The sequence below is a fragment of the Thalia democratica genome, chromosome 2 (assembly GCF_965202585.1).
Source record: "Thalia democratica chromosome 2, ktThaDemo2.hap1.1, whole genome shotgun sequence".
NCBI lineage: Eukaryota > Metazoa > Chordata > Thaliacea > Salpida > Salpidae > Thalia > Thalia democratica.
Genome location: NC_139166.1, coordinates 94,430,628 through 94,455,781, shown reverse-complemented (window position 1 = coordinate 94,455,781; position 25,154 = coordinate 94,430,628). Strand labels below are relative to the sequence as shown.

The window sequence follows — 25,154 nt, the reverse complement described above, 5'->3', positions numbered from 1 at the left end:
TTAAGCACTCGTGACGTTACGCACTCTCGTTTAGTTACGCATTTTAGAATTCTTAAAAACTCAAAAATTTTTTTTTTTACTATTGCACAAATTAGGTTTAATGAATTTTTTTAGTTTAAAATGTGTTTTTAAATGCTAACTCACCTCTCTATATCTTTAGACTTTGTAAACCTATGTTCCTTGACTAATTGATAAACATTTAGTTATACTTCAGTATATCAGATATTTTGTTAACAATAATAGAATAAATTAAAATTCTAAAAGAACTATGACTGTGTTAAATAATGAAAGTCTAAAACACAAATAAATAATACAGCACTCTTGCCCTATATATGAATAAACATCAATATACAATTGTAAACAAATGCTTACCTATAAAATTAATTTGCTAACTAGAATAGAATATAAATGTTAAGTATCAAATAAGTCACATATAAATAAAGATACAGATAAAATCTACTTACTATTAAAATTTATCTACTTGTATTATTATTTTATACAAATTTAAAGCTTTTTTAATGTATAAATAGTTTTTTCTTTTGTTTTCATATTTAGACAAAAAATAAACAAAATGCTAAAAGTGGGAAAGTCCCCAGTCTGCTTTTAACTAAAAGCAGTAATAAAAAACAGCCATTTTAGTAAGTATATTTGGTACCTCTCGTTTCTTTACGATCTCTCGTATCTTTACGCAGTTTTTCTGTGGACACAATGTGCGTAAATAAGCGAGAAGTTACCGTAATAATAGTTATTATCAACTCAGTACCGAGTAAAATGTAGTTTTACTATATGTATAGCATATCTATTAGCAAGGTATAGGCTTTTAAAGATTTTATTAAATAAAAGTTTACACCTTACTAAGAGCTAAGTCATCTGAATAGCATTTATATGCAATAATACAATAATAAACTGCTATGAGTTTAAAACTGAAAAGAATTCGATACAAAGCTTTGAAACTACAGAGTTTAAACAACTAAACAAGCTAACAAATTATATCTTAAAAAATTAAAATGTTTAATCTTTTAAAAATTTCAATAATAGTAATTTTGAAAACAATAACATATTTTAACTTAAGTAAAAAAAACTTAATACAACTAAAAAACTATTACCTTATTAAAAAACTTTTATACTTGAACAATCAAATAATACTATTTTTTATTAATTTACATTTAATTTTTATAATTATAGGCCTAATTTTATTTCTCTTGGTAAGGTAGTCTCAATACTCATAATATCTATACAATCCATTCTTTAATTAATATTCAAAATGTATTCTTTATCTATATCAATATGAAATTGAAATGACATTACACTAATAATATCTTTCTGATTAACTGACAATCAAAAACAAAGATAGTAAAAGAAAAAAAAACAAAATAATTTGTTTTTTACTTTAAAAGTACGATATTACAGAAAAATTGTGCATATTTTGTGCTTATATGACGTCATGACATACAACAAACAGTTGAAATGTCTTTAAATGTATGCCTAAAGTTACAAGCTTTTATTTAAGGTATAAGTAGTAGGTCTAGGACATGTGTAAGTAACTTTATTACTATTTAAGTGAAAACATCAACAAACATGTAAATAATCTTAATTTCTGAATTATTTTCAATAAAAGTAACAAATCTGAATCATTTGTTTAATTGTTATTAAATATGATTTAATCCCTAAATATACAAAAAAAATTGTTTTTTTTTATATAATTAAATCCAGCACAAAAATAATTCACAGCAAAAAAGGTTTAACTTAATTTTTAGAATAACCCTAGATTCGAACAGGGTTGCGACATTTTTCTTTCAAAATTTTTCAAGGTTTTCCAAATTTCATTTAAGTTTTTAAAAGTACACATTTTTGGGTCTATTTTTTGTTTAAAGTTATGCTAAGGGTAAGAAACTGTGTTAAATAGTATAAAAACATTGAAAAGATACTGTCAAGCTAGTTTAAATATGTTTTTTAATAAAAAAAATGATAATGAAAAGTTTTTTATTCATATGATAGATTTTTTATGACAAATAAAAATTTTACTACTGAAAATGTGAAAATTGTTAAAGTTCTAGATTTTTCCATGTTTTTGTAGTGATTTTTGTTAAAATTAAAGGTTTTTCCAGTTTTTTTCAAAACTTCCAAAATTCTAAAGTTTTTTTTGCCTAAACTGTCAAATTCCAGGTTTTTCAGGGATTTCAGGTAAAATAGCAACCCTGTTCTAGTCTATGAAACATTTCTCGAAATAGAAAAAACAGATCAAAAGTTCAGATTTGCTTACGTTTTGTTTTGGTTGAAATAATAGTTCTTACTTCTTTTCTTTCTAACCAGGTAGATAGCCAGAATTAACAACATCAGTGTTACAATAAGTGCTACGACTCCTGAAAAAAAACATTATATATTTTATAGTAGTTTCTAGTAAAAATTATTAAAAATCTATAGAGTTATACTGTTAATATCAAATCTGTTAAAACTTTATGACATATGCTAAATTTTTAAAATAATATAGTTTGCTTGTAAAAGTACTGTATTTAAAAGTAATTTTAATTACAAAGTAACTGAGGTTGCTATAAACTTATACTGCAAAATTACTATGTATCAAAACTAAAAAAAATAATTAATATAAATATATATATCATTTTAGTAGTTACACATTTGTTGCCTGTGCTGTACAAAAAATATAACCACAACACTAGAAAAATCATTAAAATATTTTAAACAACAATAAACACTAACCTCCAACAAGCATTGGAACATTTGCGCTTTCTTGCTCACTGCCCGGTCCTCCAACATTGTTCTCCGTCTTCGTTTTATTTCCATTGACAACATCAATACTTGGTGTGTCGTAGGTTGTTGGTGGCACAAAAATATCAGTAGTAGTAACTTCAGAAATTTCAGAAACCTCAGTGGTAAACTCAGGAACCTTAGTAGATTTAGTTGTATCTTTAGGACCCTCAGTAAATGCAGTGGTAATTTCAGGAACCTCAGTAGCTTCAGTGGTAAATTCGGGAACCTCAGTAGCTGTAGTGGTAAATTCAGGAACCTCAGTAGCTGCAGTGGTAAATTCAGGAATCTCAGTAGCTGCAGTGGTAAATTCAGGAACCTCAGTAGCTGCAGTTGTAATTTCAGGAACCTGAGTAGCTGCAGTGGTAAATTCAGGATTCACAGTAGCTTCAGTGGTAAATTCAGGAACCTCAGTAGCTGCAGTGGTAAATTCAGTAACCTCAGTAGTTGTAGTGGTAAATTCAGTAGATTCAGTAGTGACTTCAGTAACTTTAGTAGTCTCTAGAGCTTTAGTAATGTCAGGGACTTCAGTTGTCTTAGGTACATAAGTAGTTTCAGAATCCTCAGTAGTAACTGTAGTAACAGTAGACTCAGGAATTTTTTGAGTCATCTTTTGATGAACTTTATCTGAGAACAAAAGTTTTATTAAACTTTATTTAACTTTTATTTAAAACTTTTTCGGTGTTAAACGGCTTTTTGATTTTTGAGATTATAAGTATGTTATAGAAGTTAATTTATTAAAATTAATTGTTTTAATCAAAAAATTGGTTGTTTAAATTGATTTCATATATATTTAAAACAATGGGTACATATATTTTAGTTTTACTTTAGTTTGCAATAATTTAAAGACAACAATCTTGATATTTTTACAGGTAACTAACCAAACACATCAAGGTCAACTCTTTTAGTCCTGGACTTGACTGTGCTGTGTATATGCATTGTTTGTTTTAAAAATATAATCTGTAAAAGTTTTGAGGTTTAGCTTTTAGTAATACTTGATTATGAGCAGTTTTTCTTGTTTTTTGTTTGTTAAATGTTTACATGTTATAATATTTATATTTATATTATATATATTACTTAATATAGTTTAATTTATAGTATCTTTTTTTATCATATTCTACGTCAAGAAACACTAAACAACAGTTCACCTGTATTTTTTAAAGTTTAAAAAATTTATAAATAGCTAAACTTTTGTTATCTCATGAATATCTAAATTATTTAAAAATAAGTTTTATTTTAATAAAAAATAAAACTTACACTGCTATATAAACTAAATTTGTACTGTACAAATTATAATAAACTTTTATAAGTGTATCCGAATTTAATTTAAAGCAATATTTAATTTATTTTATATGTTGTTTTGTGTTGTTGTCATTTAAATGTCACGATTTAAAAACATTTTGCATTTTATAACATTATGCAACTAGAACTTTTAAACTTGTTCTACTTTAAAGCTTGTAATAGTAAATTATTTATATTTTATTTTTAATTAAAAATGCATATTTATTTTTAGTGAAATTTGTATAACTTTCATACAGGTTTATATTCACAGCCAGCACTTTTAAAAATTCAATTATTTTTTACGTTCAAAAATCACTTAAACTTGTAATCAGTTGTCTAGTTAAGCTTATCATCTTATTTCATGACAATTCGAAAGTGGAAATAATTGAAGTTTATAACAATTATATTTTTATCTCATAAAATCTTAATTAATCTCAAGCTTAAATGTTTAAAACTTATTCTTACAAAGCTTATTTTTAAACATAATTCTTTTTTAAACTTATAAGCTTATAAAATTATAAACAGTTTAAAACTGAATAAAACAAATTTAATTCAACATAACTTCTTAACAACTGAGAAATATAAAATAATTTAACCATAAAGAATGAAAACTTTGTTTATTTATTTGACTATACAGTCAGTGGTTAAATATTATAACTCAATCCTATTAACACGTTAAGTTTAATTGAACTCAAAACGTTAGTTAATCATTTGTTATTAAAAGTAACGATTTTCAGTTTTAATTCAGTTAATAAAATGCTGCACATTTTTCAACATACAACTTTTACTGATTTTTTTGAAAAAGTTTTAATTACTATACTACCAAAAAATTATTGTTTTTTTAATGAGCAATATGTTAATTTTATTTTATTAAACTTTAAGAGAAGAAACTATAATGCTTATTAGAAAATAACTTGTAACTAAAACTATTACTTATAGCAGTTTTTCAAGAACAGTAGATGAAAATACTTTAAATTATAGTCTTTTCACTAAGTTTTCACGATCTAGTTTTGTAATTTTAAACGGAATATAAAGACACATAACAACATCCTTTATCGTGAGCTTACTTTAAGTTCAATGCTTTACATCTCTCTAATGCATTTGATTTAAAAAAAAGTCTCTAAATAATTTAGTGTTACAATTACAAACCAGAAATTAAAAAAATGTTTTAAAAAATCTAAGCAAATGTACTTTTCAATCAAAAATTATAAAGTCAAAGCAAACAACTATTTTCTGTACTAGTAAATAAAACTATAGAAAACATACAACATTCACTCTAATAATAGATGAAAAGTAAGCCTCATTTAAAGTCGGCAATTTAAATATTAAAGCATGGTTTTTTAACTGAGTTGTTATAATTAAGTTACATAGTGTAACTGACCTTTACTACTGTTAACAATTTTAATAATAAACCATATATATATAATAAAATTAGTACAACTAATTTAAGTACTTCAATTAAGTTATTTACAATTATTGTTCTTTTTTACTCTAATTTTACTAAGCTGCTATTTTGTAAAATAACAAAACACATTTTTTAACTTTATTCCAATTTTATACGTTTAAACACAACATTGCTCTTACCCAGGCAAACATTAAGTAAAAAAAACTATTACCAAATTAAATTGTGATATGAGTTTTTACGAAAATTCTTACCATGAAATACACACATATTTGCAACATAATTATACATAGTTTATAAAAAAACTAATTATACGCGTAGATTTAACAAAAAAAAAAGCCGTAAATTAAGAATTATTGCATTAAAAACATCAATGGTTAAAACTAAACAATATTTTTAATAACTTTAAGACACAGAGTTTTTACTTAATTTTATTATTAGTAATGTCTTGTGTATAAAAACTCACAAATAACAGTAAAGATTAAAGTTTAACAGCGTATATTTACAAAAAATACAAAATTACAAAATTATCAGATTCAATTAGAAAAAAAAATTCAAGAAATAATTGCAAGGTAAAATTTGTTATGATCTATTGCAAATCCTAAAAAAAATAGTTTTATCAAAATACATAGCAAATACACTGATTAAAAGTGAACATTTATAATTTTTAATTATCAGATGAGAACAATATAAAAGTTTTAATGGGTGTTGCAAGATACAGAAGAAGAATAAAAGAACTGAGATAAAATAATAATAAATAAGAAATAAGTTCTTCCAGGTTTTGAAAATTACAGATTTTTGGGTCTATTTTTAATTTAAAGTTAAGTTTAAGGTAAGAAACTGTGTGAAACAGTATAACAACAATGAAAAGATACTGTAAAGCTACTTTAAATGTGTTTTAAATTAAAAAAATTGATGATTACAAAAATACATTATTTTTATGATAGAGTTTTTGTGTCATATCGAAATATTACTACTTTACATGTCAAAATTGTCTAAAAATACAGGTCTTTTTTTTTGATTTTGGTGCAAAATTCCAAGTTTTTTTAGTTTTGTTTTCCAAAAATTCTCAAGGTCCAGTTTTTTCAATGATTCAAGGTTTTTGGCAACTCTATTGAAAACTTTAAAATTTCAGTTTATTTAATTAGGAGTCACTCTTATAGCAGAATTATAAATGTTTTTTTTTTATAAAACTGAACAGCTTTTATACTGTATACAAATACACTTTTCAATTGTAACACAAGTCAACTATAAAAATTTGAAATATTAATTGTAAAATTGTTTACAACTTTTGAATATAGACAATAAATATTATCAAGGTTAATTATTATCAAATATATTTTATAGAAAACTAATTTAATGTATTTATTTTCGGATTTTCTATGTTTTCGAGTTAATAAACTATACAAATAAATTAATAATCCACTATCAATATTACTAAATTACAAATTAAATGTTAAGCTGGTGCATAATTTTTTCATTTGAACAAAATAATCAAAACCGTCCATAAAAAATTACAAATATCACCGTATAGTAAATATATTTGAAATTGTCTGAAATATCCTACTTTTCAAATGAAGTTTGAATATTGTAAAACCTCAAAATTTTAGATAACATTTAGACTTGTTTAAGTGTATATCTATTTCTAAACATAATTAAAATAATCCTAAAGAGTTACACTCTTGCTGGACAAAAGAAATGTTGTGAAAACTTCTTTTAATTTATCTTTTGCCGGCAGTTTGGTTAAATTGTGTTGGTTTAGATACAACCATAAATTGTCAACTCCATATAATTTAAATTATAATAATAAAATGACTGCAACTTTCAATTGATTTATAACAATTTTACATTTATTCAGTTATCTACAATGTTAAATATATATATTCTATTTTAAGGGATTGAAAAAAAAAATTAAAATTTTAGTTGTAAATTATTATAACAATAATAGCTTTTATTTTTTGTACTGCACTGCATAAAATTACTTTACCAAGTTATCGATTTCTAAAAGACTGATTTTTAGTATTTAATACCTCAAAATAAAATCCTTACAATGATATAAACATTTTTAGATTACTTACTAATTCAATTCAGATAACATGTATAGTAGTCACTAATAAGACTACTATGAGATTATGTTCATGAATGCATCAGTTCAATAACTATATAATAAGTAATTTAAACAAAGTCAACCAATAAACATAATTTTAAACTTCTTAGGTGCATGTGTATTTAAAATAATATTTCACACCTTGTTTAAAAAAACAAACTGGACATTAAAAATTAAAAAAAATGTATCAAGATTTGTGAGATAGTGTTACTTTAAAAATTAGAATATCTGGTTATGAATTGAAACTAAAAAAAAAATATTAAAATTTTGTAATATTTTATTTAACCTTATTATGGAATTATTAAACAATGATAACTTTATAAACTATTGAAATTACTTTTTAAATATTTTTATGTAATTTGCTTTAAAAATAGAAATTTATTTAGTTTTTGTTTTGAAGGATTACCACTCATATAGTAAAAAAAACTATGTGGAGTTAAAAGCCATTTTGAGTGAGTTTTGAGTTGTCCTAAGCTTAATGTTTTTTTAAATAAAAAAATAAAATAAATCGTTCAAAATCAATTAGATTTAATTTTTATAACAAAGTTGACTCTAAAATGTCAATATATTAATATAGTATCCAAATCCCATTTTATAAAAACTTAAAACTGGCCTTAGTTATCATAAGGAAAAAATATTTAACTTCTTGAGTCATCCTGAGAGTTTTTCTTATACCAATAAGTTCTACTTTTATCAAAACAAACATCACTTTTTTTAAAGTTTTATCAACTTAGACTTTTGTTCTGTGCTTTAACCGTTTTCTATTTTACTTTGTTATGTTTAAAGTATAAAACGAAAGAACATCACACAAACATATAAAACACAAAAATGGTATCAACAGTTTTTGAAAACAGAAAATTCCAAATTTCATTAAAGATAGAGCAAAAATAAGCTTTGGTATACTATCAAACAGTACTTAAACCATTGCTTCCTTATGAATATAATAAACAGTCTTGTCTTTAAATTTGGCTACCTCAACTTATTCTTTCAAGTTCATTAATTTCAACAATCTTGCATACTATTGATTTTCAGCATTTTATTATATTGTTTTGTTAAATTTTGTTGTATTAAAAATAACATATTTGACAGCACACAGTTTTGAACAATGTTAAGTATGTAAGTGGGTTGATTATTACATATGAAACAACTTAAACACAAAACACAACTTCGAGGCTTATTTATAATTTAGTTATTTTATGTTATAAGAGTTAAATAACATAAAAAAGTGAATATAAAAAAAAAGCATTAATCATTTAAAACTACAAATTTCAGCACTTTTTTATTATAATAAGAAAAATTATATTTTATAAGAAACACTGTATTAATGTATAGTTATATATTTGATCTTCATCAATCATTTAGTTCAATTTAATAAGCAGTATTTACATTAGTAATACTACCAAAAATAAATTTATCCTAAAAAGGGTTACCACTCGTTTTTTTTCCAAATTTTTTCCAGGTTTTCTAAATTTATTCTAGGTTTTTAAAAGTACACATTTTTGCGTGTATTTTTAGTTTAAATAAGTGTTAATAAATTCAAGTTTTTTCCAAGTTTTTTTAGTGATTTTGGTCAAAAATATAGGTTTTTCCAGGCTTTTTTTGTGGTTTTAGTTCGAAACTCCAGGTTTTTCCAGTTTTTAAAAGTTTAAACTTCTAGGAGTTTTCTGGTTTTTTTAGTGATTTTGTTTGAAGTTCCAGGTTTTTTTTTAGATTTCCAGGTAAAATGGCATTAATGCCTTAAGCAATTGCTTATTTTTGATAATAACTCAAACACTTTTAATTAAAATTATGCCTAAAATGTATAAAGTTGTAAACATATTTGCCTAATATTTAATGAATTTTGTTTGAAAAATATATTTACAATGATATCAAAATGAAAACTAAACCAGTTTAAAATTGTTTTGTTTTTTACATGTTCTAGAGAAACTTAAATAATAGCTTAAAAGTTCCCACTCACATAGGAAATCCATATGTTAAAAATAAGTACTATAAAAACTCTTGATTTTATGTCAAACCTATACACAGTAAAGAAAAACACGTTTCTTTAAATAATAAAATTAAATAATAAAAACTACAAGGTTACCAAATGTTTGTGATAAGTTTTCTGTAGGTTTTCAAAACCTTTTTTTCAGATTTTAAAAGCACATATTTTTTGGTCTATTTTTATTTAAAGTTAAGTCTAAGTTAAGAGACATTGTTAAATAGTAGAAAAATATTTAAAAGATACATTAAAGCTACAATAAATTTGTTTTTTAATAAAAATAATTTTTGATGATGACAAAACAACAAAATCTATATGATAGATTTTTTGTGTCAATTCGTAACTTTTCTACTTAACATGTTAAATATTTCAGGTTTTTCCCTTATTTTTTGAAAACTTTTAAAAGTTCAGGTTTTTTTAGCCTGGATTGACATATTACATGTTTTTTGACAACTCTGAAATTTATGATAAGAATTTTTGTTATTTAAAGATTTCATATTGTTGTTTTTTGAAAATTTATCAATTATTTCGACTATTAAATCTGGTATAAGAAAGGTTTTAAGATAATAAACAAAATAAAACAAACAATTACTTATTTATGTCTGATAATATGACTTTTTGAAACTTCCTAGCTTAAACTCATACTTTTAATTTATTAGTTCTAAAAAGCTTGGGTAAAAACTCGTTTTAGGACACTCAAACATAATTATTAATTGATAAAGATCTTTTTTTTAACTGATGTTTTAGCTTAAATCCTCTCGTATCAAAACTTTAACTAAAACTATGTTGCATACATATTTAAATTGCATCAGTTTATTAATATATAAAAGATGTAAATAAAAGGAAGATGTAATGTATAAAAAATTAAAATTTAAATAAACTTGTAACAAAAAATCTATTAAAATTATTTATTAGTATATAAATTAAAATTCACAAAATCATAAAACTTATGCTTGGCTAAGCAAGCTTTCTCATCATAAAATCAATCAACCATAAAATGGAGTAAACATACTTGTGGATATATTTGTAATAAACTTATTTCAACTGACACCTTAAAACTACCAACTAGCTATTTTTGCTGTCAGATTTTGACAGCAAGTAGTAAATATTTATGTAAGAAATTGCAATCTGAAAGTTAAATAATTAGTCTGTTACAAATAACCATATCAAATGATTTTAATTAGTTTCTATGTTCTGTAAATTTATGAATAATTGTACACAAAAATTTCTAAATATAGTTTTTATTAAGTATAAAAATAAGATTAGTTGATTAAAAAAAAAAAAAAAATATTCTTAAATTGTGTTATACCTAACCTATGGAAATGAAACTACCAAATTGTGAAAACATAAAGCTTTTATTTTAAAGAAAAAATTAACAATATCATACTTATGAAATTATTTTTTTATACTTTACTACTATTTAGTTCTTAATTTCTTTTTATTTCTCATTAATTTTTAAGTACTATCAGACTTCTTTAAATTTAATATCAACAAATATAAGTTTGTACTTTAAACCCAAATATTTTTGTTAAATTTAAGAGAAAGTTAACTGTAAATTTAATTTAAACTTTAAGGTATTGATTTTTTTAATCACAGTTTAATTCAAACAATTTAATGTTTCACTCATGTATTAAATATAAGAGATTATCAGTTATAAAAGTAATTCTTAAAAAGGTTTTGAACAAACAAATGGAAGGTATCATAAATAAAAAAATGTAAAAAAAATACTGAAAAACTTGTGGTTTTAAAAACTCATCTTTAGAAAGAAAAATGTACCACAAAATACAGTTTTTATATTGTAGTTTGCAGTTTGCCTCCTTAAAGATACTTAAGTTTAAAACATTTTATTGTAAAATTTAAAGCAATTTACTACATTAATTTATAGTATAGTAAAAATGATTTTACTTTAAGTCATTAAGCCTCCAAATACATTTAATTTATAGCACTTTAAATTATGTCTTTTGTATTTAATTAGATAAACTTGTGTAAAAGCTATGAGTTATAAAAAAAATGAACAAAATTCATTACCACCAAGGTGGTTACATTGCCCAAGAAAAGGAGAACCAATATTAAATATTTTTCTTCCTTTTAAAACACCTCTAGATGGTAAATTTAAAGTTGAAGATCAATACAAGTAACTAATTTGGATTTTTATTTATTTTTCTATTGTTAAGGTTTCAACTAATTTCTACTAACTAGTGTTTATTTTTTTTTATATAATTCAATTATTATTCATAGAAAATTTAATTTTATTCTCAGGGTTGCAAAAATCCTGCAAGTCCTGGAAAAACCTGGAGTATGACAATTTAGGCTAGAAAAACCTGAAATTTAAAAAACTTTGAAAAACAAACCTGATTTTTGATCAAAAATATCTTAAAATCTTTATTTTTTAACAATTTTCAAAAGTAAGATAGTAATATAAATTTAATACTAAAAATCTACCAAAAGGTTAAAAAAACAAATTTTGTTATCATCAAAGGTTTTATTATTTTTAAGCACATTAATTTTGGCATTTTAATATTTAAATTATTCTAATGTGGATGGACAAGTGTTAATGTTGCTTTTTTTCTAAAAAATTGTGCTCAAACGCGTTTTTATAATTTTTTGTTATCAGTTTTTTAACAACTTTATTTTAAGTTTTATAGGTTTGCTCTAAAATAGACTTTTTTATCAATTAAAGTTACGTATCAGTTTTATTGTGTGAACAGTTTAAGTCTTCTTGTCAAAAGTACTAATTCACTTATTATACGAGTTTAATCAATCGCCTTTAGTTTTGTTTGTTTTTTTATCAAAAACTTGAAGCTGTTCAGTATCGTCATAAAAAAGTTAGATGAAAACTTTAAAAATAAGTGATTTCTAGTTACTTTGATATAAGTATTTTGTGTTATAAATTAAAAAAAAATATCACATAATAATGAAACAGGTTTGACCCTGGGATGCTGTCTAGAAGTAATTGCAATTTAGGTTTAGTGATTGATCTGACCAACTCAAAAAGGTAATAGTTTTTAATTTTTTATAATTGTTACAAAGCAAATTTTAAATAAACTTTACAAACAGAATTTAATTTATATATGAAAATATTACTATAACACTAATTAAATTAAAAAAAAAAGTTAACGTTTGTATCAATTTTTCGAATTAAAAATCAAGTTCACTTTGTTATCTGGTTTGATAAGTTTTTTTGAAAATACTAATTATTTTTATAAATATTAATTATAATAGTTTATAAAAGATAAATCATAAAAAAGGCTAATGTGTTAGTATTGTTTCGACAAAACAGAATATATATATTTAATTGTTAAAAAAGAAAGTATGCTTAACTTCCGTCGAATAATTTCAGTAGAAAGTGTTTGTTTATATTACTTAACTTTTATAATTAGTATTTACTTAACATTAGAAAAATAACAAAACGAAAAAATTTAAGATATAAGTTTAATTTGCCTAATTTTTAATTTTAAATAAACCTATTTTTTGATAATAAAAAACAACATATTTATATTGTTTGAGAAGTAGCATTTGAGGTCCAATAAATTTTAATTCGATATAAATGTTGCTATATAAGATTAAAAAGTCAATATATATATAATTTTTGGTCACATTAGCATAAACAATTTTTTTATTTATTTTAGTTTAAACGAATTTAATTCATTTGTTGTCAGCTAAACATGATTTTGGCTCACTGTATGACCAGTAAGTTAGTTTTTATATCAGTAAATAGCATGCAATTTACTTTTTTAATGTTAACCACTTTTTTAGACATTATTTTCTATGTAGCTTACAAATAATTTTCATGTGGGTTGAAACGCTGAAAAAATTTGATTAAACTTACTTCCAATGTCCGCGCACCTAGTGCACTCTACTGTACATAATTCTACTTATAAATAATTTTAGTTGCTGTAAAGTAATAAAGATATTTAATGAAAATCTATTGCTTTAAAAGACCGGCGAAAACTTATACTTCTTTATCACTTCTTTAAAAAGCTGGACTTTAGTAATTTTCTTTTAGGAAATACTTAGTTTTATTTATCTTAACAGTTGTTAAAAAAGTAAATATTAATCTTTTAATTCAATTTTTTGTAAATAAAACTTTTTCTTAGCTTATCACAAAATCATACTAATTAAAGCAAGTTTGTTATGTTAGTATTTTAACATTCAATTTAATTTTCTTTTATATCATACGAGGTAAAAAAACTCAAGTTCAATCGTAAAAGTAGCTTGAAATCATGTCTTAAGTTATTAACTGAGATTTAGCATCCATAAACTTTTTCGTTTTGTTTTTAAGACGTTTAGTTTTCTGTATATTAATTTAAAAAAAAAAAGAATATTTGAACAATTTCATTGTGTTTCTTGTTTATAAGATGTATGATTAAACATTGAACAAAAGTGGAAGGAGAAATAAAAATTTAAATGAAAAACTTTTTTTTTTTGGTTTGTGCTTTCTATAAAGAACCTATTGAGTTTAATCGCTTACATATTAAAAGTATCTTGTAATTTTGCTAAAAAGTTGAAATCATCTCGCAGCTCAGATAAAACTCTACAAACTAAGATCAACTTGTAAAAAACAAGATGTACCTACTTAAGCCCTTAAATAACTTTATTAGCATCTAATAACTTAGGTAACAAAAGTTCTATAATTCATAAATAATAGTAGTGAAACAAACATAAAGTAGTTTAAAGAACGAAAAATGTTTAAATAATTTTTTAGATGCATATCTTCAATAGTTATTCTGTACACTTTTAATATTAATTAAAAGAAAAAAGCTCTTCAGAAATATTTTTTTTATACACCTGTTGACTTAAATAATTACAAATAATAAATAACAAACATCATATGTACTTTTTTGAAAATTTATTTTCTATGTAACAACGTATTTTGTAAATATTTTTTGCTTATAGATACTATTCACCGGATAGATTTCAATCAGAAGGTATTCTCCATAAAAAGATTGCTTGTAAAGGGTGAGTGTCTGCCTAAGTTAAGTTTTATTAATATGTTTGCGTTAAGTTTAATTAAGAATTAAACTATTAACTGTATGGACACATTCTTACAAATTAAAAAATCATAAGTTGTCTTTCATGAATTAAATTTATTTTCATCGATTATAAAATATTTTAGATATTTAACTAAAGAGTCAGTTTAATATTGTTATTGAGTACTTCCATCTGCTTAACGAAGATTTTAACTAACTTTAGACTACATATAAAACAGCTCACGACGTTAATTAGTACTTATAAATTTTCTTTTGCATAAAAGCTTAAATTTTTTGTAAAAAAGCTAAAATAATTTTAAGATGTTGTTATTTTTTTTTCAAATTTTAGACATGGTGAATGTCCAGATGCTAACACAGTGCAACTGTTTAACCAAGTTGTGGATAATTTTAGAAGAAATAATCCAGGCAAATTAATAGGAGTGCATTGTACCCATGGCTTCAACAGAACAGGATTTCTTATTATATCCTATTTGGTGGAAAGACTTGATTGGAGGTAGTTTATAGTGCCTAAGCTTTTACTAAATTTTATAATGAAACACATACAGCCATCGATATCCTGTAAGGTATGCACCAAATTTTAAATTGATTTGGATAAAAAGAAAATTGATTTAATCAAAGGAAGTGAGATAAGCGTTTCTCACTGTTTTTTTTTTTCATATTTTACCCTTTTTCGGATGTTAACACCAAATTTACCCCTTTTAAAATTCATTTATAAATTTATCCCCAATACACGAATTAGTGTTTCATTTTGATGAAAATATTTATATTTTTTGATCTTTAAGCTTATTAAAATTAAGAATTTAAGTTTAATTACAAATATTAACATGGGCCCTATTTTTAAAGCTTAAAGTATATACTGCAAGATACTTGTTACAGATTGATAGAAACAATAAAATTTTGACATAATAAATTTTGTAAATAAATCCGATACAACCGTAAAAAGTCAACAATTTTCAAAACCAATTTTCTCAAAATTTTGAAAAATTCCCTAAAATATTATCTACTCATTCATTTTTAGAGAAATGTGATTCAGATTTAAAAGAATTGTACTTTTTAATATTACAAGCAACTTTTATAAGCAGAAATTTTCGATTAAACTTCACTATAAAATAATTATTACCAGAGTTATTAAAAAATCTTTTTTTTTTGTTTTTTATAAAAATTAAAAAACTTTTTATATAAAAGTTTTTTATTTTTTATTCATAATTTACTTTAAAAATTAAAACACTTGCTCAAAAACTGAAGGCGAAGATAGATTCAAAGTAAAACAGTCTACTTTTGCCATTTTAGTTTGCGCCTCACATAAAAAACCTATTGGATATGCTAACTTTGATCGCGTATATCTTAAAATTTATTACAAGTTTCAACAAACGGTAAAAACTAACAAGTAACTTACACTAGTTATGTAAAACATGAAACTAAATTTTAAAATAAAAAAATATTTTTATCTTCCCTATGCACTTTTGTAAAAAAAATAGTACTTCAACTTGTATTATTGTGTAGAGAGTTTCATACAAAAAGCACATACTAAAATAATGTTTATTAGAAATAAAACATTAAGAAATACTTAACATAATATTTATTTTATAAAACGGGGTGTTAAATTACGACACTGTTAATTTGTTTTATACAGTCTTGATGCAGCGTTTGAAGAGTTTAGTATGGCGAGAAAACCAGGAGTATATAAGGAAGATTACATAACTGAGCTGTACGGAAAGTACTGTCCGGGTGAAGACATTTTGCCGGATCCCCCTCAGTTACCCGCGTGGCACACAGAGCGTGACGATGAAGACGAAGGTTCGTAAAACTTTTTAATAACTTAAAATCGTTTAGTTACAGTTTAAACTAGTATTTAAATGTTTGTTTTGATGTTTATATATAAACAATTAAAACAATAAATACTAGTCTAGTTGTGTAAGACTTAATTTGAAGACTATTCTGACTATTGAATTATGCATTGTTTTCATGCTTTTATACATAGTATTAACAATAAGTTGTGGAAAACTGATTATGTATAAATTTATAAAGTACTTTAAGCGATTATTGTTTATATTTAAACGTATATGTAAAGATAAAATTTTATTTCCCTATTGTTTAAAAAGTACTTGTCAAAGCATTTAGTATGAAGTATATATTGGAAACTATTGCTTATTGCTTGTAAGGTAATTTTCAGATGAAACTTCTAATTTTTGTAGTAAAACTTTTTCTAAAAAAAAACGTTTTATACTTTCATATGCGTTTTATATTTAGAAGGGGAACATGATGAACATGGTATGCAATCGAAATATCGAAAATTTAAAGTAAGTTTAAGGTTACAGTATTTAAATTTGTTTTAAAAAAATCACATAATTAGTTTACTTCAAGATTGTTTTATTGGCTTTAGTAACCAAAATATCAAAAAAAAAACTATATAATAGTAATATTACTTACTATATGAAATACAGATAGTTAAGAAACCGTTCGTTGATGGTATCCATATTTCTGGAGTCGATCAAGTTACGAATTGTGATGTAGTTTTTGAAGTTCAAAATAAGGTGAAAAATATGTTAAAGAGCAGAAAGTTAGTTGAAATGCTTCGTAGCTATAATGCAATTTTTTATATATTAATGTTTAATTGTTTGATTTGTGTACTAACAATTATTAGAATGATATAAAATATTACAACTCAAATTATTCTAAAAATTATTAAGAGGCTTTATATAAAAAATAATTTAAGTTTGAAAAAAAATTGCATACAAGTAAATTTGATGAGATTTTGATAGTAAAAAAAGTAAAAAGGAATAATAAATTTGTAATAATAAAATTTTCAACTTTTTAAACATCTTTTTCATCATTAAAAAAATATTTCGCATCGGAATTATTACGTTTTGAAAAGTCAGAATTTGAATTGTTCAAAATGAACGCTTCCAAAAAAAAATTTATCGTAGTTAGATCATAAAGAGAACACTATAAAGTTAATAATTTAATATTAATTGAATTATGCTAACTAAAAATTTTATTTGTATTTTTTCGATGTGGTTTATACACCTTTAGTATAAGAAGTTAAAGATTAGTTTTTGTTCTTAAAGCATTAAAAAAAGTGCATTAGTACATTTACCGTTGAAATATTTCATTGCTTTATACAAGGTTGCCATAAAAATTTGAATTTTCAAAAATTTCAATGAAAACTTTGAAGCAACTGGAAAATTGAACAATTTTCACATGTAAAATGATAAAAATTAGATAAGATACGAAAAGTTTTTCCTATATGTAAACATTTTCTGTTAAAAATACTTTTTAAACAACTTTTTTTCTGAATTTATTAACAATTTAAAGTACTTAAGATTTTTTATTGTACAGCTTTCTAAAATTAGCATTATAGTATATTGTCAATTTATTTTGATAAATTTATACAATATTCTATAATAATTCTATTTAAAAACAAAACTTGAGAATATTTTCTTATGGCAACCCTGTATTTGATAAACTTAAAATGTTTGTTTCTAGCCTAAAGTACTTAAGTTTTAATTAGTTTTTATTGTTTTGTTATACGTTAAACTACCGTAAATGAAATAAAAACTACAAAACTGTGTTTTTGACAGAAAAGGGTTTCTAGGAGCGCAACCGGTTTCTATGACGAGACAAAACTTGGAACTTCTCTCAAACAAGCCTTATATGGTCAGTTGGAAAGCGGACGGGACACGCTTTTTCATGCTTATACAGGAAAAAGACAAAGTTTACATGCTAGATCGCGATAACGCGGTTTTCAAAGTAAGATGTTTTTAATTTATTTTAAAACATAAAGAACAACCAAAAAAGTACTTTCATAAAGTGCAAATAAACATGTACTTGGAGGTATTGGCGTATAGTGAAAAATATTTTGATAATATATATTTTTTATCTTAGTGATTAAAAAAAAAATTAAAAGTGCTGTTGTATTATTTCGTAAAAATAATACTAAAGTTGCAACTAACGCGTCCTAATGTGCTTGCATTAACAAATGATTGGCGTAGTAAATGACATATCGTTAATGATAAATATTAAATGGACTTGAATTAGAATGTGTAAGAACATCAATTATAAAAATATCTAAACATCTCTATGTGGCCAATACATACTTAAGTTGATACTTGAATATTAAATAGTTTACAGTTCTTTCAACTAATAATCTAACTTTTACTAATTCACAGTTTCTTATTAATCAATATTTATATATAATCACCCTAAGTAACAGGCTAATAACTATCTAGCCTTAGAAACACTCTGTTTATATTATTGAGATGAAAGAATTTCTTTTGTACTTATGAAGTTAAATTTCACATTTTCAACTAGACTAAAAATTTTATTTAGTTAAGCAGCAAAGATCTTTGTTGTTTAGATGAATGATAGTTTATATAAAAGTTAGTATAACGATGATCAAGTAAATTTTTTTACAAAAACTAATGTTTCATTTGATTGCTAAAAGTAATAACAGATATAAGCTTTTTTTTCAATTTCAAAATACCAATAATCAACTAGGTATGAATAAATCTAAAAATTGCAGGTAAATAACTTGAATTTTTTTCATCGAAAGTCTGAAGGTATGAATAGTTCTCTAGAACAAACGCTTGTTGATGGAGAACTTGTTATAGATGAACATGAAGGAGTGAAAATACCTCGTTTCTTGATATATGATATCATCAAGTTTCAGGTTTACTTACAGATAACAGTCAAATATATTTAGCTTTTTTATAAGTAGAAGTTAACAAAAAATAATGATAATTAAAAATTACTACTAAGTTTAATAGAATTATAATTATAGTTTTATTATCAAAATTTAACCAAGTTTTTTATTTTATTGCTGAACTACATTATTTTCAAATTTAATTTTATTTGATGATACTTACTTTAGAACAAAATTTCAAGTAATTGTATATAAATTATTGTTTAAATATAATCACGTTGCTGTTAAGTTTTAAGTATTATAAGTTCTTGTAGTTTTTTCTTCGAATTAAAATCTAAAGACATTATTTTAAATATGAAATGTAGCATGGTTTGATACTGTGGTATTTTAACAGGTCAGTAAGTCTTTTAAATGTTGTTTTGTGTTACAAATACAACAAAGCATATTTAAAAGTTTAGTTAAAACTGAGATATTAGAAGCATATTAGTTTTAATTGAGTAGTTTGTCTAACAATTGTCTATTTAAGGGACAAGATGTTGGACAGTGTCCTTTTGGAAGGAGAGTCTTGTGTATAGATAAAGAGTTGATTGGTCCTAGAAACAAAAAGTTCAATGAAGGTAAACTTGATAAAACATTAGAACCGTTTAGTGTGAGAAAAAAGGACTTTTGGAAGCTTAGCACAGTAAACGTACTGTTAGATAAAAAGTAAGTTGTGTTTGTACTTTAGTAAACAAATGTGTCTTATATCTCTGATATACATATAATATATCATTTTTAATTATTATGGCTTGTAGTTTAGTTTTAGCATAAATAGTCCCCCTTTGCTCTCGATAGAAGTGAATAAAATTAAACACTAATTTTCTTCTAGTTAATACAAGCGATAAAGCTTCTTAAAACTGTTAATAAATATGTATTTTTTGAATATTTTTACTCTTTTAAGCCCTTTTTAATTTTTAATATACGTTAAAATCTATATGTAATGTTTTTGTATAAACGAAATATTTTTTAAACAGTTTTACAATATCGTTAAATTTCACAAAGTTTTTTAAAGAATTAGTAGCTATTTACATAATTTTTCAAGAACTTATCGAATTCAATAACATATCATTATTCTGTTTTTCAATTTATAATTTTACAGCTCAAGTTTCTGTAAAGGACTTCCTCATGAAATCGATGGGCTTATATTTCAACCTTCTGGACCTAAGGATGTAAGTTGAAAAGTTGTTAAATTTTATAGTATTCTTGTGGCTGTATATCCTGTAAAATCAAAGAATATGAAATTTTTCTAACAGTCTATAAGATTTAAAACTTAGTCTGTTTCAAAATTATAATGTACAAGCGTTAAGATTTGGTATTTATTGTCTTCTTTTATGTTGATTTTTGAATTTTTTTGAATAAATGTTTTGAGAATTGAGACATTTATTTTTTTTGAAAAATACTTTTTTTTTAAATTTAACTACTTAAATTTTATTAAGCTGCATAATTTATAAGCTATATATATTGCTATTTGTATGCTATCCACGTCTGACAAAGAAACGTTGAGATTTACAACAAATATAGTCTTTCCGCAATGTCAGCACAAACTAACCACCCGCTTAACCGAATTGTTACAGATCTTACCCACGAGTTAATTAATGCAACGTATTATTAGTTTTTAATTGTCATTGCGGAATCATCATAGGTCTTACATCTCAAGGTTTCGATGTCAGTGAGAGCAGCATGTTACAAAAAAGCTAAAGATATTTCATCTATAATGAAGGCTTAAGCAAACAAAAACATTTAAATAATTTTTTGAACGTTATAAAACAGTAATTTAAATATAATTTTTCTAACAAAAGTCAGTAAAAGACAAATCTTTGTTAAGTATTACCATTTTTATGTTTTAAAAGTTTTATGAATTAAAGCAATTTTTAGAGTTTTTAACTTAAATATTTAAACATAAATATAATAATTTTGTCTTACTAAATTATTAAATTATTTTTGCTATAAACTGTTTTTAGAGTAAACTGTGATAAAATATATTTTTGAACATGACATAATTTTTTTTTCCAGTTTTATAAGTCTGGTAGATGTGATAACATACTGAAATGGAAGCCTGCGAGTATGAATAGTATCGATTTCCGACTGCAGATAGGAATGCAATCCGGAACCGGACTACTACCTACACTGCAAGGAAATCTTTATGTTGGTCAATATCAGTTTCCATTCGGTCTGTTAAAAAAGGTAAGTTTTTTTAATAATCTGCCAAAAAAAATAGAAATAAACTTGACAAATTAAAGAAAAAATTCACTATCTTAGCTTAACTAAGTATAGACATCAGAAAAACTACAACATGTTAATAATAAGATATTTAGTGGCATTTGAAAATTTCAAGTTTATATTTTTTGAGTTTTCAAAGGTTTTAAAACAAGATATTGATAAATTTAATTTTTTTGTTTTATATAAAGTTTTATTTTGTAGCAAGTAATAAACTAATATAAATTACTGCTTAGAATGGTTTTAAACTTAATAGCAATAACTAGCAACTTTATATATGAGGTGACACGCTAGATGTTTTATCCTTTTATTTTTTAAAAGAATGTAATTTGTATTTAAAATAAAACAGTGCACAAAGAAAATGCGTGAGTACGATGGAAAAATAATCGAGTGCGCATTGGACCGTAACGGATGGGCGTTCATGCGGGAAAGAACCGACAAGAGCTACCCTAACTCTTTAAATACAGCGAAGAGTTTGTTTATTCCTATTTTGATGTAAACAAAAGTTGATTAAGTTTTTAGCTTTTTATAATATTTTGCACCTTAAAATAAACAAGCAACAAAATTGGTAATGATTAAACTGAGACTAATAATGTTTTTATAACATTTTTTGTTATACCTTGACACTCTAGAAACTTTTGTGCAAGTCTGTAGTTTTGTGCAGATTTTTTTTTAGCGAGACGTACTACTAATTGTGAATTTAAACAGCTTTTTTCGGTGGATTACTGATTTAAGATATATAACAAAACACATGTCATTTTTTATTTAAATTTATTTGAGGCCTTTCATAGTAAGTCTTATCAAAAATTATATCTTACTTAACTAAAATTAAATTGAAATTGAACTAAGAATAAATTAAAGTTTTAAAATATAAAATGACGTAATAATCGAATGCAAAAATTAACTAAATGCTTATACTGTAGAACTTTGTTGTACTAATAAAACTCGATAAGTTAAAATCAAACTAAACTAAACCATCGGTAAAAATAAAACTGCACTTTCAAAGTAGCAGTTTTGTCAACAACTTTAAAATTTTATAAGTTACAATGATATAATTAATAATATTAGAATTAAATAAAACTTATCCTAACTTGTAATATTATCAGGTATAATGGAAAGTATAAGAAATCCAGTCACTAAAGAAATACTTTTACAACACATATTTGAAAAAAGTTTTTGGAGTAGAGGTATTTGTACTACTTATAAATATATTATAAATAAGTACACTTTTTAAACTTTATAAATCAGAAATGTGTATAAATATCTATAACACTTTCAATTATTATAAATTCAAAGTTCTATGACTTTCTTTGTACATTTAGCTTATTTTTAAAAACTAATTTTTAGAACAAAAAAGAAAGTCACAACAAGAGAAACTTATCATACCCCCAACTAAGAAAAGTAAGATGTCAAGAACCTAATAGTATTATAAAAGTTGATCACTTTTATTTTTAATAAATAGATATAGATGGCTGTGTGTTTGTCACTTGTATTTTTATAAGTTAGTTTTGATTCTTTTAAATAAAATGTGTTTGAATTTTCGAAGTTTTTGTTTTTACTGTATTGATTCTAGTTTCACTAGTTATATTTTGTATAAAATTTTGAAAACTTTATTATAAATACATATTTTTTTATATTTCTACGACTGTTTTTGATACTTTTGTTTATTTGCTGACACTTTTTGAAGTATGTGTATGTTAACTTAATCTCTGAAGCTGGTAATTTACACGAATCGTTTGTTTTCATAGACCGGCGAAAAACTTTTATTTCTCCTGACAACTTGAAGAAACAAGAAAAGTCTTTTTAAGTATAACAAAGATATATTTTGCAACTTTAGTTCGTTTTATATTTTTAAACAGTTGCTTAAGCTAATTAAATTTCTTTATTGTATTGGTAAAAGTGTAATTCGAAGTAGAATTTAAAAAAATTTATTACAACAGTAATTCCTGTTCTTTTTTAGATCTTTACTATAGTTGGTATTTTTTTCAATTATTTACGGCTCCATGTTATTTATAGTTGCACTTTGTGTTATGAATATGAACACTTACTAAAGTTTATGTTCTAATACAATTATGGTCACAATAAAAATTAACACTTAAATTAAATTGTTTAAAACATTGTTTTTGATTTGTTTTCTGCTTCAAGCATTTATTAGTATCGATCGATAACTTATTATTTTGCATAACAAAAATAGAAGTTAGTGTTGTTTGCATGGATATGAAAATATTAAAACTAAGTTCTTGTTTACCAAACTTTTTTTTTTCAGCAAGACAATTTTTTTTCTTGTTGCTTCTTACAAAGAACAGAACAATGGTCATAGGTACAACTTTTTGCAAAGCGGAAACTTTCACCAAATATTTTTGAGTTGTTACAAAGAGTAAAAATAAAAATAAATTGCAGCCCGCAACCAATAAAAGCCAGCCGACCCCTTTATTTTGACTTTTTCAATTTTTTTATGAGTTAGACTAATTTATATTCTGTCTTTTTTAAATGAAATACAACTAACTATTTATTATATAAACTAAAGCTAGCTATTTTTGTTAAAAAATAGGAAATTTGGTGAAATATAAATTAAACTTGTAAAAAATGCTAGATAATATTTAAGGTTTTTAATATTTAGTTCATAGTAATTATCAAGAAACTTAAATAAAAAATAAACTGCACATAACACTTTATAATTACAGAAAACATTATTTTTAATTAGATGTAGCTATGACAGCTAATATTAACTTATTTAAAAGAATTTAAAGTTTTTAACAAATGAATCGTAGTAGTAGGATTATAAATATCAGCTTTATCAGTTTTTGAAAAATTTAGCTAATTTTTGGTAACTTTGAATATTTTTGAAAGCTTAAGTTAAAGTATTAAATACATTAAACTTTCAGATCTATTTTATAACATTAAAAATTTTTGTTAATTTTAGTTTTTATTTTATAATATTATTTAGGTATCTAAGATAACTTACATCCAGTATCAAAGTTTAATATTAACTTCTTATATGTCCAGGCCAAGTTAAGCTGTTTTATGCTAAGTAAGGTTTTCTTTTGTTTTTTTAAAATTTAAAACTATTTGAATTCAATATAATATATACTAATAAAAAAAAAGACTTAAATTTAACACGCAAACTATATAAACGAATTACCAAAATTATTGACAGCTTACTTGATATTAAATCTTTAATATAGTTTTGTTCAAGTCCTATAATTATACGTCATAATATGTTTTAATTTTAAAACTATCTATTTACCAATTAATTTAAACTTTATATATCACTTTATAAAAATGTTTAATAAAATTTATCAAACTTTTGGTAATTTAAAAAAGAAAATGATTGTTCTAAATTTATATATTCAAGGTTGTAAATGGTATTTGAATAATAAATACTCAATTCTAAATATCTCAGAAAAGTTATTTAATTTTAAGAATAGCAAAATAGTAATTCACAATTAAAAATTTTTTGAAATTACTAAAATATATTTGTTCTTTTTTCTTAAGTTTATCGGAACTAAGACTATTAGCAAGAAAAAAAAAGTGACTGAAAGTAAAAGTCTGATGCTGCTGCAGACAAATTATTGGTATTGTTTCTTTTAGTGTTGAACATTTCTTATTCCTGATTCAGAAATAAAACATTTTATAACAGACAGATAGATTTAGTAATATAAAATAAAACTCCAATCCGAAAAAATTTAAAATGCCATTACTAAAAACTAGCTTATAATCAACATTGC

The 25,154-nt window shown here is 23.7% G+C and overlaps 1 protein-coding gene across 1 annotated transcript in view; it reads left to right on the top strand.

The window, feature by feature from the left end:
* Positions 1-11,531: 11,531 nt before the first annotated feature.
* LOC145829125 (mRNA-capping enzyme-like) overlaps positions 11,532-25,154 on the top strand; it is a 36,038-nt gene continuing 22,415 nt past the window's right edge. Inside the window, exons 1-14 of the mRNA XM_082936856.1 lie at positions 11,532-11,671; positions 12,461-12,532; positions 14,434-14,496; positions 14,857-15,021; positions 16,162-16,325; positions 16,779-16,828; positions 16,973-17,088; positions 18,110-18,278; positions 19,051-19,197; positions 19,697-19,875; positions 20,315-20,378; positions 21,223-21,393; positions 21,776-21,899; positions 22,533-22,613. Coding sequence (XP_082792982.1) covers positions 11,532-11,671; positions 12,461-12,532; positions 14,434-14,496; positions 14,857-15,021; positions 16,162-16,325; positions 16,779-16,828; positions 16,973-17,088; positions 18,110-18,278; positions 19,051-19,197; positions 19,697-19,875; positions 20,315-20,378; positions 21,223-21,393; positions 21,776-21,899; positions 22,533-22,613 — 1,705 coding nt within the window. The remainder of the gene's footprint in view (positions 11,672-12,460; positions 12,533-14,433; positions 14,497-14,856; positions 15,022-16,161; positions 16,326-16,778; positions 16,829-16,972; positions 17,089-18,109; positions 18,279-19,050; positions 19,198-19,696; positions 19,876-20,314; positions 20,379-21,222; positions 21,394-21,775; positions 21,900-22,532; positions 22,614-25,154) is intronic.